General features: G+C 64.9%; 1 protein-coding gene across 13 annotated transcripts in view; it reads right to left on the bottom strand.

Moving 5' to 3' along the window:
* Window positions 1-220: 220 nt before the first annotated feature.
* The window catches only part of LOC101091764 (E3 ubiquitin-protein ligase UHRF1), a 177686-nt gene continuing 163681 nt past the window's right edge, over window positions 221-14225 (bottom strand). For 9 of the 13 annotated variants that reach the window (XM_045044228.1, XM_045044232.1, XM_045044234.1 and 6 more), the window contains 9 exons: window positions 13315-13493; window positions 11116-11338; window positions 9781-9857; window positions 9519-9574; window positions 9227-9335; window positions 4874-5314; window positions 3907-4026; window positions 3331-3423; window positions 221-2347 (listed from right to left, as the gene is read on the bottom strand). In XM_045044228.1, coding sequence (XP_044900163.1) covers window positions 2171-2347; window positions 3331-3423; window positions 3907-4026; window positions 4874-5314; window positions 9227-9335; window positions 9519-9574; window positions 9781-9857; window positions 11116-11338; window positions 13315-13493 — 1475 coding nt within the window. In that variant the 3' untranslated portion in view covers window positions 221-2170. Of the gene's footprint in view, window positions 2348-3330; window positions 3424-3906; window positions 4027-4873; window positions 5315-9226; window positions 9336-9518; window positions 9575-9780; window positions 9858-11115; window positions 11339-13314; window positions 13494-14225 lie in introns of those variants that run through there. The other 4 variants (XM_045044236.1, XM_045044243.1, XM_023250862.2 and 1 more) reach the window with 2 other exon arrangements.

Here is a 14225-nt window from a genome sequence, read left to right as displayed (position 1 = left end):
AGCCACCGCTGCCACCAGCCTGCCCGTGAGTGGAGCCCCACAGACTCTAGGAAGGGGTGTGGGGGGACGCAAGCCGCGGCCAGACGTCGGCCCGGAAGAACCACCCTCCATCAGGAAGCCCGGAGCGGGAGCGAGGGGCCAGGCCGCCCCCCCCCCCCCCCCCCGCCCTCCTGGGGGCCCGCCCCCACCCCGAAATGAAGACACCGCCACGCCAGGGAGCTCTGTTTCGCAGTGCTCACGAGCCTTTAATTCATTATGAACCTAGAGGCAGGGGAAATTAGGCAAAAATACAGCGCATCCTTAATCTTGGGTGGGAGCAAAATCAGGGCGGGTGGCTTTGTTTTTCGTTTTTGTACATAGACACGGGTATACGTTGGTGGGGAAATGTGCGTTTCCCCTTCGCCGAGCCGCGGCCTGTCTGCACGTCGCCCCAGACCCAGACCCAGACCCAGACCCAGACCCAGACCCAGACCCAGACCCAGACTCAGAGAGACCCTGCCTGGGTCTGGCCCACCCCTCCGCCCGAGGGCCAGCCCCCTTCCTCCTGTTCCCTTTACAATATAAATAGCATTTTCAAACTACATATGAACACAGTGCCGGCGCCCCGCGGGGCTGCCGCATGCAGAGGGGGACCCCCACATCCGGCGGGCTCCGCGCGGCACCTCCCGCCCCCGCCCCCTCCAGGGCACCTGCCCCCCGCCCCCACCAACGAAACGCAAGGTTCTCGGCTCATTTACATCTTTTCTGTTCTCCTTATATAGTTCTTTCTGGCCGGGCAGCCAGCAGAACACTCTTTTTAATTTTTTTTTTTTTTTTTTTTTTTACACGAGCAGATTCTGCCGGCAATCCCTGGGCAGGACGGCAGGGGCCGTCGCGGTGGGCGAGGCTCCCCGGGGGCAGGTGGGCGGGGGCCCAAAGGCCCTCACAAGCACGCCTCGCCGCCTCGCCTCGGAAATCCCGGTTCCTCCGGGCTGACATCAGCGTCCCCCAGACGCACAGACCCACGTCTCCCAAGCAAGACGCGGATGCCATTGGCCCCTCGGGGTCCAAGGCAGGCACCCCTGCGCCGGTGGGGCAGCGGCCAGGGCCTGGGGCCACGGGGAACCCCCGGACTTGGGCCACGGGGGTGGGGGTGGGGGCGGGGAGGAGAGCTGGCTGGTTTCACATCCTCCCTCCCCAGACAGCCACGGAGGTCACCCACGCTTGTCGGTGAACAGACGCCCGGCCACACACACGGCCGGGAGGGGGACGCTCTGGGGACACGGAGCCTTTTGCGAACAGCGGAGGCCCCCGGCCGGCCGGCAGTGCAGTCACGAGGGGAAGAAGCAGGAGAGGGAACAAACCAGGAGAGAGCGTGTTTATTTCGCGAAGGCGCGCGTGGACCGGAAAGGGGCTCTGCGACCCCTACAGCTGGTGGTCGCCCCCAGAGGGAGCAGGCAGGGCCGGCCGCCCAGACCTTCGCCAAGTCCCGGGGAGAGGAGGGCCGGGCCGACGCCTGTCACCCTGTCACCGGCACCCTGCCTGGCCTCCCAGGTGCCACCGGGCCTCCCCGCGTGCGGGGCACCTCCCTGCCGCTGGTGCGCAGACAAGTGAGGTTTTAAAACAATGACCAACAAACCAACAAGCCAACAAAAAACCCGAGATGCTTTTATCTCCCTCAGCGTATCTTGGTTCTGGAAAAAAAAAGAACGTGTGTGTTTTGTTTCGTTTCGTGTTTAAAGCCACAAATCTAGAAAACAACTTTGGGGATTTTTTTTCCTTTTCTTTGTTTTCCTTTTTTTCCTCGTGTTTTTTTAAACAACAGGTATTTCTAGAAAGAGCCTCACAAAGGTCGCGTATGTACAGAAGTCACAACCTCCAAGGCTGCTCAGGAGGCAGGCAAAGCAGTAGCACCTTTTCGAGAAGAGCTTACATGGTTTACGAATCTGAGTCGTGGGGGTGGCGCGAGTCCCCGGCCGGCCCCCCCAGAGCCCGCGTGGCCCTGCTCCCTGAGTCCGGGGGCCGCGTGCCGGCGTCCTGCTGGCTCCTGTCGCCGCAGAGCGGGGGCGGCCGCGCAGAGGTAGCCTCTCGGGGGCCGGGGAGGCGAGGACAGGAATTCACAGCAAGCAAACGCCAGGGCCGGCCGCCGCCTGCCTTGCTGGGCCGAGGGGTCGCCGGGCGGCCGGCTGTCCTAGAAGGGGGCCCCGGGCCGGCACTGCGCCCGCAAGAGGCTCTCCATGAACGCTAGGTAGTCCGGGTTCCGTCCTGAGTCCTCGGGGGCGCGTGGGGTGCCCACTCGCGGGCGCTTGGCGGCCTTCACCTCCTCTCCCGAGAAGGTGTTCTCCTGAGGTGCCCCCGTGCTGAGCGACTGCGGGAGACCAGACGGCACGGGGGTTAGCGTGGCGGCGGGGCGCCCCCAAATCCGTCTGTGGGAGCCTGACCCCTACGGTGACGGTATCGGGAGGAGGCCGTGTGAACGGGATCGGGGCCCTTAAACAAAGAGGCCCACGGGAGCTCTCCCTCTCCCTCCTGCCACCAGAAGGGAGGCGTCTGTGACCCGGAGGCCGCTGTCCCCAGCCACCAAATCTGAGCCCACACGTTGGCCTCGGGACCGTGACAGACGACGTCTGTGGTTGAAAATCCCAAGATGCCTCGTCACAGCAGCCCCCCGGGGGGCTCCGCGCGGCACCCGGCTGAAGCACACGCCCGCGGCCTCCAGGCACGGTCCCTCAACCGGTGACCTTCTGGGAGTGACACCGGTCGCCAGGGATGGCTGCCCAGCGTTCCTGCCTCTGCGTGAGCCCCCGATCCCGTGTGCGAGCCATCCAGGCCCCCCTAGTCACGGGCCCCGGGGAGCGGGCGCCCAGAGCCTGGGCTGTCCTCCCAGAGGGTGGCTGGGTGGCCGGGCTCCGTCTGGGCCCCCTGTGCTTCCCGGAGGGATCCTGGGGTCAGGTCGGCCTTGCAACCCACGCCAGCCAGCTCTTACTTTGAGCTCATTCACCGACGGCCACAGGCCCCTGCTCCTCAAAACCTTGCCTTTGCATTAAAGACGGGAGAAACACAAATGCAAAGGGCCCAGGAGAAAAAGCCCCGTCACCATCCCTCGCCTCTGGGACTCATTGTTCCCTTTGAAAAGGCTCTGAGCTCAGGTTTCGTGTTCAGGCGGCCTGCGGCCTGCGCACCGAGCACAATGCCCTCCCCCACCCCCCCAGATTCGCCTCCTCCTGGCTGGGCCGTTCCAGCCCTGCGACGAAGGACGAGGGGGAGGCCAAGGCCGTTTGGACAGGCTGCTTCCACAAGGACCACTAACGGCTTCCGGGGGCCGCGTCCCCACCCTGTTCTGCCACTTACCAGCCGCGACCGGACCCTCTTGGGGAGCTCCTCGTCCAGGGTGAAGATGTCCCCGCGCTTCACCATCAGCTGCGACCCGTCCTCGAACTCCACCTGCAAAGACAGCCGGTTCTCAGCGGCGGCCCTGCCCTGGCGGCCTCCCCGCCCCCACGCATCGAGTAGGGGCACCCAGAGAGGGAGGGGTGAGGGGAGAGATCCAGGTGCTGGCGGAACAGCCAAGGACGAGCGGCCGTCGACTTTGGTGGCTGGCACATGGGTGATTTTCTTCTAAGACTTCAAGCTGCTGAATAACTTCCCTTCCACAATCACGGAAAGAAACTCACAACCACCGCGATTAAAAAACAACGCGGGGCGTGGAACTGTGTGCTAAAAAATGCTTAAAACAGTAAATTTTATGTCTGTAGGCGTACCACACGCGGAGTCAGAAAGACAACTTGGGGGGAAAATACCGGACAAGTGGAGACCCCTCCCCGCTTAAAGGCCTAAGAAGCCCTGAGCGTTTATGTCCCCAGCGGGAGCTGGCCACGGCCCACCCGTGGCTCCGTCCCTGCCCCGGCGAAGCAGGGGCCGGCTCACCTGATAGACGTGGCTCGTCACGGAGGAAATGAACCTGGCCTTGTACATGTTGCCATCCGCCCACCGGAGCTCAACAAACTCGCCCTCGGGTGGGGGTCCCAGCCGGACACAGTCCCTACTCTGCAAGGGAGGAAGGGGGCGGCAAGTGGGGCTTCAGCGCCTCCCACGCCTCCCACTGTCATCTGCCCTGGCCCTCGAGTGTGTGCACAGGAGGGGAGTGGCGTTCCGGGCCTGAACTCTCCCAGCGAGTGCGTGAGCACAGGCGACTCTAGAACTGACTGCTTCCCGCTCGGCGTCTGCACAACCCGGGTGTGGGGGGCCGGGCCCCGGTGCCAGGCTGAGACCGGGTCGAGCAATGTTCCCCGTTGACTCAAGCCAACCCGGTGGTTCCCCCTCCCATTCCCCCACTTTCAAGGGCATACGAAAGCCTTGTCAAGGCTGAGAGAGTTAATTCCTGAAGCCTGTGGTCTGCAGGTGTTGGCAGTAATGCTACCTCCCTTTTTCTATCTACCCCGAGTCAGATAGACACAGACATGGGAATTGTGTTTTGCTAGCAATCTATCAACAAGGTCTTGTGACCCGTTCAGAAAGTTCACAAGGTATACAGAACTAAATGTTTTGGCTGGCAGTGATCATGTGAAACCTGTTTATTCTTAGAATGACCTGATCCATAAGAGTCTTATATTATAAAAGATTGTGTACAGCAACAATAAAGCCGTCACTTGGGCCATCAGCCCAGGGGACCCTCCTGTTCCCAAACTTTCTCTTCTCTCTTTTTTCTTACATTCCCCTACCCTCAGGACCCTGACCTCGGTGATTGTCGCGCCGGTCGCGACACCCGGGGAGCCCTCCTGTGGTGGTGGGGCCAGGGGAGCACCGCAGGGGCCGAGCCGGCTTCCCGAGGACAGCCCCGCCCCCCCCCACGCCCTCCCCCCTCCCCGGGCTTCCCGAGGACAGCCCCGCTCACGGTAATGCTCTCCGGGTACAGGTTGTCGCTGTAGGACCCATCGTCAAAGTTGACTTCGTAGAAGGTCTGCGTGCTGGTGCCGATGACCCGGCAGCGGTAATAGAGCCCGTTGCGGTTCTTGGTGATGACCATCTGGCCCAAGGACACGGCCCTCAGGAACTGGACCTGGGGGCGGCGGGGACAGGGCCGCGTCAGCGCGCAGGCGGCCGGCCGGGGGGGGGGGGGGGGGCGGGAGGGGGCGGGCGGGGCACTCACGGTGTGGCCCCCTGACTTGTGCTTGAAGCAGGTGATGGACACAACGTAGGGCCAGTCGTCAGGCTCCATGAGGACCCCGGCGGCGTGGGCGCAGGTCACGTGGAAGGAGGTGGAACAGTGCTCACAGGAACACTGGATGCAGGCTCCGGACACCTTCTTCATCCGCTTCCGGCAGTACACGCATTTCTGGGGGGACACAGGCCGAGGACATGGGGCTAGGAGGCCCTTTCCGGGACCCCCGGGGCTGTCTCCCGGGAGCGACCCCCCCCAGCCCCAGGGCAGGAACTCAGCAGCCCCCGGGGGCTGGCGTTTGTTGGGGGAAGCACTGTGGGAAAAGCCCTCAGAACTCTGCATGGCCAGGGGTCTTGACCGTGGTGGAGAGCCCCCCAGACCCAGCCAGTGGCTTCCTCCAGAAGCACTTGTGGATTCTCCTCCACCCACTGTCTCTGCACAGCTGCCTGGGACAGGCACTGAAGAGCCACGCACGGGTACGTCCCTCGGCCGGAGCAGGAGCGAGGCGCCCACCCCCGCCGCCCCGCGGACGGACCCTGAACACATGACGCGCAGGGAGGGAGGCAGACACGAGAGGCCACGCGGGATACGAGGCCACGCGAGTGGAACGTCCACAACAGGCTCATCCACGGACGGGAAGGGGGCTCATGGGGGCCGGGGGCTGGGTGGGTTGACAGCTGATGGGGACGGGTTTCTTTCTGGGGAGGTGGAATGTTCTGGAACCACATCATGGTGATGATTGCCTCAATCCGTGAACATACTAAAAGTCACTCAACTGTACTTTAAAATGGGGAATTTCACCTTAATTTTGAATATAAGGCACTGTGGAGCCGCCCCCTCCTCCACCCGGAGGCTCTTCCCCAGGAGGGTCCGCCCCGCAGGCCGGCCCTGCCCCCTCCCCGCCCCGAGGGCGGCCACCGTGAGCATTTCCTACACTTACTAAGTGGGCCTTTATCGCTCCGTAAACCGTAAACCGTGTTCAAAGGCCAGATAAGCCGCGCAGCACAGGGCACAGCAGGAGCACGCCCACCGCCGATCGATGGCAATGAGATCTCATTATTAAACTGTCAATACCTAATCCCGCCAGCCCGCGGGGCCGGCGCACAACCACAGGCGGGGGCGCGTTAACCCTCCAGGACTGGGCCTCCTCCGCAGGGGTGGAAGGCGCAGGGAGCCAGGCCCCCGCCCGCCGGCGGAGGCCCAGGAGGACCCAACAGCTGGGCTGGCACAGCACAACCCATTTCAGCCCGTGGGTGGCGGGGCCCTCATCCTGAGCTCCCGCGTCGCAGAGAATGCAGGCCAGGCCCCCACCGCACTATTTGTCGGAGCCTCCGGTGCTGGGCGTCTGGGTCTCCCTGGGTGGAGGCTGTACGGAGGGGGTGCAGGGAGGGCGGACATCGTGCAGAGCGGTGGTCTGGGGCAGCCGGGGTCACCGATGGGCGTGACGCTGGCCGTGGAGGCTGCTCTTGCCTGCAGACGCCCCCCATCGCCCCGTACCAAGTCCTCTGTGCTCAACCTGCCCCTCACGCCCACCCGTCAACCTGCTCTGGCAAAGGCCCACCCTCCCTCCAGCACCGCCAGACGTCAGCGCCTTCCCTCGAAGCAGGGGTGACGAGAAGGGCAGAGCCCGCTCAAACCGCCTGCCCCCCACCAGCCACGCCCGTACCACCCCCGTAGCTGATCACAAGCTGACTCGCTCGGAGTCTCCACCGGACCGCGAAGTCCCTCCAGGTCCCATCCCAGCCTGGTGACGGGGGTGAGCATGGGCGCAAACCTGGCTAGCCCGGGAGGTGGTCTGGGCTCAGGCCCCCGTAGGCATGGGGCCCGCCCCCACGAGCCAGGGCAGCCCCGGTGCCCGGGGCCAGAGGCCAGGTGGTCATAGGGACAGCCAGATGGACAGATGACCAGGAGTGACCATCCCCGAGCCCGCGGCCAGCACGTGGCCCTGGGAAGGCGGGCGGGTGGCTGGACAAGCAGGAGTTAACTGCCGGCTTCCTCACGAGGCTCCATTAGGCAGTACAAGTGAGCCTCATGTAGAAGGATTTTTAATTCATCGTTACAAGTACTGGTAATGAAGAGGCTGCAAGCTGGAAATGTCAGATGATCCATAAAGCGTCTGGGAGGGAGGATCTATCACGGGCGCCAAGCACGGCACCGTCACGTCCCTGAATAATGAAGCCTTTTAGGCCCGCCGTCCCAGAGGAGCCCCCTGCGGCCACCCGGCCCTTTCCTAATCACCTGTCGGGACTCGGGAGGGGGCAGTGCTGGCTCCGTGACCGAGGCCCCCGCCCTCCCACACGGGCTGCCTCCCGCTGCCCCGTCAACCCGGCCGGGTGGCCCCACAGGACCCCCCGGCAGGCCCAGAGCCCGCTTCCTCTGCCTTCTGCCCCCCTGCGGCCCGGGGGCGGGCAACACGGGTCCCCGGCGAAGCCGCCCGCGAACTCACGGCCACGACGAGCCTGACGGCGGGAGCTTACGCACAGTCAGGCCCCGTGAACGCTCACCACACAGAAGGCCACGGGCGGCCCGGCCGACGGAGGGGAAAGCCGAGGTACAGAGAGGTCAGCGACCTGTCTAGTCACAGGGCTGGCCGGTGGCCTGCTCATCGTCCCGCTCCGTCCGCTGCCCCGCAGGCTCCCCCGGGGGCGACCGTCCTCATTGGTGCGCGGAGGAGGTGTGAGCCCCTCGAGGCCACGGTCCCCCGGAGGACAGCGGAGGATGGCGATGGGGCGCTCCTTGCAGGGACAGCGCGACGCGCGTCAAGAGGGGCCTAGTTACGGGATTCCTGCAACTCGGTAGCAAAAAAGCAATCCGATTCAAAAATGAGCAAAGGACCCGAACAGGTATTTTTCCAAAGCGGACGTCCGGCTGGCCAACAGGTACGTGCAAAGGCGCTCCACATCACTCGTCGTCAGGGAGACGCAAATCGGAACCACGAGATCCCAGCTCACGTCCGTTACAACGGCTCCTCCCGAACGGGTAAGTGTAGGCGCGCAGGCGAAGGGAGCCCTCGTGCGCTGCTGGTGGGAACGCAAACTGGGGCAGCTGCCGTGGAAAACAGTATGGAGGCTCCTCAAAAAATTAAAAGTAGGGGATGCCGGGCGGCTCAGTGTCTTAAGCGTCCGACTTCGGCTCAGGTCAGGATCTCACGGTGCCTGAGTTCGAGCCCCGCCTCGGGCTCCGTGCCGACAGCTCGGAGCGTGGAACCCGCTTCAGAGTCTGTCTCCCTCTTTCTCTGCCCCTCCCACACACTCTCTCAAAAATAAGTAAACGTTAAAAAAATATAACTAAAAAAATTTTTTTTTTCATTAAAAATAGAACCGCCAGGGGTGCCTGGCCGGCTCAGTCAGTAGAGCATCTGACTCCCTGTGTGGGGTTGTTGTGTTCGAGCCCCACGCTGGGTGTAGAGATTACTTAAAACATTAAAAAAAAAAAAAAAAAAAATAGAGCCACCATACGATGCCGTAAATTCCACTACAGGGCTATTTACCCAAAGGCAATGAACACGTGATTTCAGAGGGGTATCTGCACCCCCGTGTTCAGGGCCATGGCCGTGACCCAGAAACAGCCCAGGTGCCCATTAATGGAGGACGGACTGCGGGGATGTGACGTAGCCACAGAGAGAGGCAAATCCTGCCATGTGCAGCCACACAGACAGACCTGGAGAACACTGTGCTCAGTGACAGAAAGCGGACACAGGACACGTCCTGCGTGACCCCACTCGCAAACTCTGACAGGCAGACAGCAGAGCGGTGGTGGCAGGGGCAGGGGAGGGGGGGCGTGTACGTTCGGTGCGTGAAGCTCAGTCCTGCAGGACAAGGGAGCCGTCCGCACCGCCAGACCGTGCACCGGACAGTCTGTCAGGAGCGCAGAGCCCGAGGGAAGGAATCGGAGGAGACGGGGGGCAGGCTGTGCGGCGCCCCCTTGTGCAGGACGGCGAGCACAGGGCTGCAAGATTGTGCAGAGACCGCGTCCCTGCACACAGACCGCAAGCCAGGGGCCTGCCGCGCCTTTAGGAGCAAACAGGTTTGGCCAAGCTGCAATGGGGCGTCTGCGCCCACAGGGCCAGGACCCCAGGGGACGTACCAGCTTCCACCGTTGCTCGGGGATGGCGCTGATGTCCACAGGGTGGCGCTCCATCACGTTCAGGAAGCGCACTTCGGGGACCGCGATGGCACAGATCACGTGGATCCACCTGGTTGCGGGGAGGCTGGGGTCAGGGCGCACAGGCGATCCGCCCCTGCTGGCACGACCGCCGCCCGCCCCTGCGCCCCGCGTGGCCGCCGGCCGGTTGGGGCTTACAGGATCTTCAGGGGCAGTCTGGGCGCGCTCGGTCCTCCTGGCCCCCCACCCCCAGGGGGAGCCCCTCGCCACCCACCTGCGGTCGGTGGTCATCTGCAGGGCTCCGCCCCGGAGGTTACAAAGGCAGCACTCCTGCGGGAACCAGACAGCCCGGTGGTGAGGTGGTGAGGGGGCAGGGCCACCACCTCCCCGCCCTGGGGCCGGTCCCACCCCTGCCCGCAGTCCTGACGTTTCCAACTGGCTAGGCCGCCCAAGGTCACCCTGGGGATCGGGGCCGGGACCGGGTCCCACAGGCCTGGCGGCTTTCAGAGCATCACCCAGCCGCGGGGGTGAGTTACCGCAGTCCAGGCGTGGGCCGTGCACCGGGAACACGTCCAGCCCTCGTTGACCAGCTCGGGGCGGATGCCGTAGCAACCTGCAAACAAGCGAGGGTGGGGGGACCGCTGAGCCGGGCGGCATCTGTCGCCAGGACGCACGCTGCAGCTGATGGGGCCTTCTGGAATTCGGCAGCGGCATTTAGGGCAATTGCTCTCCCCACCCTCCCTCCTGAATCCAGGCCACTGCGCACAGCGGGACGGTCTAGAAATGGCTCGTTTGAAACAAGTAGGGGGAAGGAGAGCGGGGCCCCCTGCTGGGGCTGCTCAGCCGAGAGCGGCCCTCGCTGTCTCCAGTCGCATCTAAAAGGCCCAGGCTCTGCAGGCCAGGGGAGGCTGGGAAGCCTGAAAAGTGACCAAGCAGTTGTACGCAACGCAAAGTGGGCCTCGTGGATGCCGGAGTCCAGACGGCAGAGCGGGGCAGGCCGGGCCCTGTGTTCAGGCAAAATCACTACTCAGGAAGCAGAAGTTGGGAGGCTCTGGGTTACCCAGATGGTTCGCTTAGGACCTTGGCCCTGGTTTAGAAACGGGCAGACAGCAGGGGCGGGGGGTGGGGGTGGGGGGGGTGGAGTCAAGAGGTCACGCCCCAGAGCGAGGGCTCTTCTGCCCTACCCCCGGGGTCGCCATCCGGCAGTACCAGGGGACCTCAGCCACCAGGCCACAGAACTGTAGTCTTCTGCTGTGTCCCCACAGAGGCTCTGAGGGACAACAAAGTGTTCCTCCTGGAGGAAGAGGGGGCCCCACCTCCCTCCAGTGCCTGGTCTCGGGGGGTTATGCTGGGCCTTCTGCCTCCCAGGCTTGTCCCGGAAGCTAGACTCGGGCCCCTCCAGAAGGCGGGCTCAGCCTGGGCCTATGCTCCTAGCAGGAGACAGAACGAACTCTGGGCAGGACTCCGCAGGGCAGGCCCTGAAACGAAACAGCTCCGGAAAAGCTTTCTTCCCTTGCCGGGAGCTCGGGCTCGCGTTTGCTGCCCCTAACACCGGAGAAAGGGGCACACACCCATTTTCTTGTCTCGGACTGAGTCGGGCCCTCAGGGTTCGGGAGGGGGGCCGGTCACCGACGGCAGGGACAGATCAGATCCCCTGGACCATCTCTAGATCTCAGGCCTCAGTGGAACCGTCCGAACTGGCCGGGGGGGAGGCCGCCCCGTGACGCCAGGTCCTGTGGGAAGGCCCGAGACGGCAGCCCAGAGGGAGGGGGCCCGCCGGCTCCGCAGACCTAACTGGGTGGGGGTGGGGACCCAAGCCACAGGTGCCACAGCTGCCCTCCCACGGGCCGCCGTCCGGGCCCAGGACTCACTGGCGTGAACCTGCAGGCAGCACTTGGCGCAGGCGATCAGCAGGCTGGTCCCGTCGTCGCCGATGTAGGAGTTGGCGGGAAGCGGCTCCGTGTTCTCACCGCCGGACGTGAAGCACATCTCGGGGATCAACGGCCGTGTCTTCTGGCCACTTTTGGAAGGGGGAGCCACCGAGGGACCCTCCCCGAGAGAGGCCTGGGGAGCCTCCTTCTCGGTCTGTAGGGACTGCAGGAATAGGTCGCCGCCTTCAGCGGGGAGTCCACACGGGGCAGCACACCGGGCCAGGCGCCGTGGCCCTCCCCGACTCTGCCCCGTGCCCGCGCCTCTCGTGGCCTCGTCCTCCAGACACCCCGCGGGCTGTCCCCCGGAAGCTGCCCTGTCCCCCACCCCTCCCAGCCCTCAACCCTGAGGCAAGAGCCCTCAAGAGGTCCTCCTCAAACACAGTGAGTCCCTGTCCTGCCACCCTCACTCCCCACCCCAGCTGCCCCTCGACTCGTCTACTCCAACCACGCCAGCCTCCGGACTCTGCCTCCAAACCATCCTGCCCCAGGGCCTTTGCGAGCGCCATTCCTGCTGCCAGGAACCTTCAGACTTCCGCTCACTTACGCTTGGGAGCCTAGCCCACCCGCAAGACCGGCGGCCTCCAGCCCTTCACGCCTGCTCTGTCTGTCCACACGGCCCTGTGACCGTGAACCTCTGTGAGGTGTTCCCCCTACTTCTGACATATGTCCCGTAAAGGCTGTAGCCCAGATCCCGTCCCACGAACAGACTGTTACGAAAACACCCTGTCTGTGACACCCCGGCCCAGCAGCCCCCAGCCGGTCTCAGGAGTAGCAGGACTCTGCACTGCTCCTGACCTGGGAGGGAGGAGCCCCGCTGGAGGCACCGTGCCTGGCACAGGCTTTCCTCACCCTCGTGAGACAAGCTAGCCCCGGCCCCCATCTACAAGGGCTCCGACCGGAACCGTGGGCGCAATGAACGTTAGCTACTGGACTGCAGAGTTCCCAGCGCCCCGACAACCAGCGGCGCTGAGAGGGACGCGCCTGGAGAAGTCGTCTATGTCAAGTTCTGCAAACACCGAATCTGTAGAAACAGCGCCCCGGGCAGCGCTGGGCCGCAGGGCCCTTAAGACAAGGGCGCTGCCCTGGGCCCGGGGCCCAGAGCTCGGGTAGCCCGGCTGACTCAAGGGAAGCGCTGGGTGCTAGGCCAGGAGCCAGGGACCCAAAGTCAACTCGGACCGGGTCCCGCCCTCCAGGGACTCCCAGTCCAGGGGCCGATGAACACAGAGAGTGGGAGCGAGGGCGGGTGAGCCTCGGGTGCGGGGTGCCCGGGGACAGCAGGTGCAGGAGGGCTTAGGAAGAGGAAGCAGCTGCGCAGACTCAGGGATGAACAGAAATCTGTCCGGCAAGGCAGGGGGCCGGAGACCTCGGGGGTCAGCTGTGCGCACGGCAGGGGACAGGTGTCACGGCAGAGGAAGGCCGTGCGCGCCCCGTGCAGAGGCTGGTGGAGCTTCCGGCCAGGGAGCCCGTGGCCAGAGTGGCCTCCAGAACGTGCGCCAGGGCCTCAGGCAGGGCTCCTGCCAGGGCCGTCGAGGGAGGAAAGAGCTGGGAGGCAGGTCAGGGTGTGGGGGAGGGGCCACGGGGAGAAACAGCGGTGAAGCAGCAAACAGGGCAGGGCCTGGTGGCCGATGGCTGGGCGATACAGGACAGAGCGGGACCCAGCCAGGAGTGAGTGTAGGGCAGGAGCGTCGGGCTCAGTGGAGACCGCCTGGGGCTCCTCACAGCCCTGCTGGGTGACACGGGGTGTCCTGCCTCTCGGCCTCTCGGCTCAGAGGCCCGACCGGTCAGGGCCCAGCTCCGTGCCGCCCCTGGCCCCTGAGGGACAGCTGAGGCCGGCCACCTGCCGATGGCCACCTGCACGCCCCCCTGCCAGGCCCCGCCCCCTCCACCGGCTGCCCCGTTTTTGCGCCATCGGTCAGTCACTCTCTGGTAAAGCTCAGAGGCCGGGCTCTCCCCTTCTCCCCGCAGCCCTTCCAAGGGCTTCACGCGGCCCCAAATGCCAACGGCTTCTGCCGGTCACTCGGCAGCTGTCCCACACCCCTGTGGGTCGCCCGCTGGGCGGCTCCAAACTGCTCCCACAGCAAGCGGTCCCTTGGTCTCCACCACCGTCCCCCCCCCCCCCCCCCCCCGGAGCTCCCTCACCTGGGTGTAAGGGTAGAAGAGAGTGCAGATGGCGCAGTAGGGCTCGGTCAGGGCGGCCGCCGCGTTGAACTTCCTCTCGGCCTGGAAACCGGCAGCCTTGTTCTTCCACTGCAGGGAGAGCAAAGACCTCAAGGCCTCGGGGCCACTCATGTCCTCCTCCCCGGAGAAAGGGAAGGCTTCTAGAGGAAAACAGGAGGGCGGGAGGGGACGGAGAGAAACCTGGGCATGGCTGGAGGCCCAGAGGAACCCGTCCCCACCCTGCGGGCGCTTCGCTGCGGGGAGCCCCGGGGGGGACCGGCCCCCACTTCCGCGGCCTTGGCGGGTCTGGCGCGGACTCCCCGAGCTCAGCCGCGCCGAGAGAGGCACGCGGTGGGGGGGACCGAGGAAGAGCGGCGTCACTCCCCCGCTCCGGTGACCCCGTGTCACTACCAAGACGGAGGCTGCCAACGGCCGTCCCTCCCACCTCGCCTGTCACCTGTCACGCCTGCTCTCGCTAGCAGCCAGCCACGCCCCAACCCCCCCCCCCCCACGGCCCACTGCCTCGCTTCCTGGGGACCCAGGGCTGAGCCCCCCGATGCTCCACAGGAGCCCTCCCCGAGAAGCGGGTGCTCATTCCCCAGGCCCCAAACCTCACAGCAGCTGGGCCGGCAAGGCATGGTGGGAAGAGAACGCAGACAGGAGTCTGGAGGCCTGGGCCTGGGCCTCGAGCCTCAATGAGAGTGAGGAGGAGGTCAGCGCAGACCCCCAAGATGCACCTGTGGGTCTCCTATGGCCGGGGGCGGGGGGTGGGGGGGCTGGGCCTGACTCACGGGCCAAGACTGCTCTGCCTGGGGACACGGAGACCCCAAGCAGGCACAGGCACCCCGCCGGTGATGAGAGCTGCTGGCCTCCTTCGGTCTCCAAAGAGCCCA

The sequence above is a fragment of the Felis catus genome, chromosome A2 (genome assembly GCF_018350175.1).
Source record: "Felis catus isolate Fca126 chromosome A2, F.catus_Fca126_mat1.0, whole genome shotgun sequence".
NCBI classification, from domain to species: domain Eukaryota; kingdom Metazoa; phylum Chordata; class Mammalia; order Carnivora; family Felidae; genus Felis; species Felis catus.
Note: the sequence above shows the minus strand (reverse complement) of the source record. Positions and strands in the feature narration are given on the sequence as shown.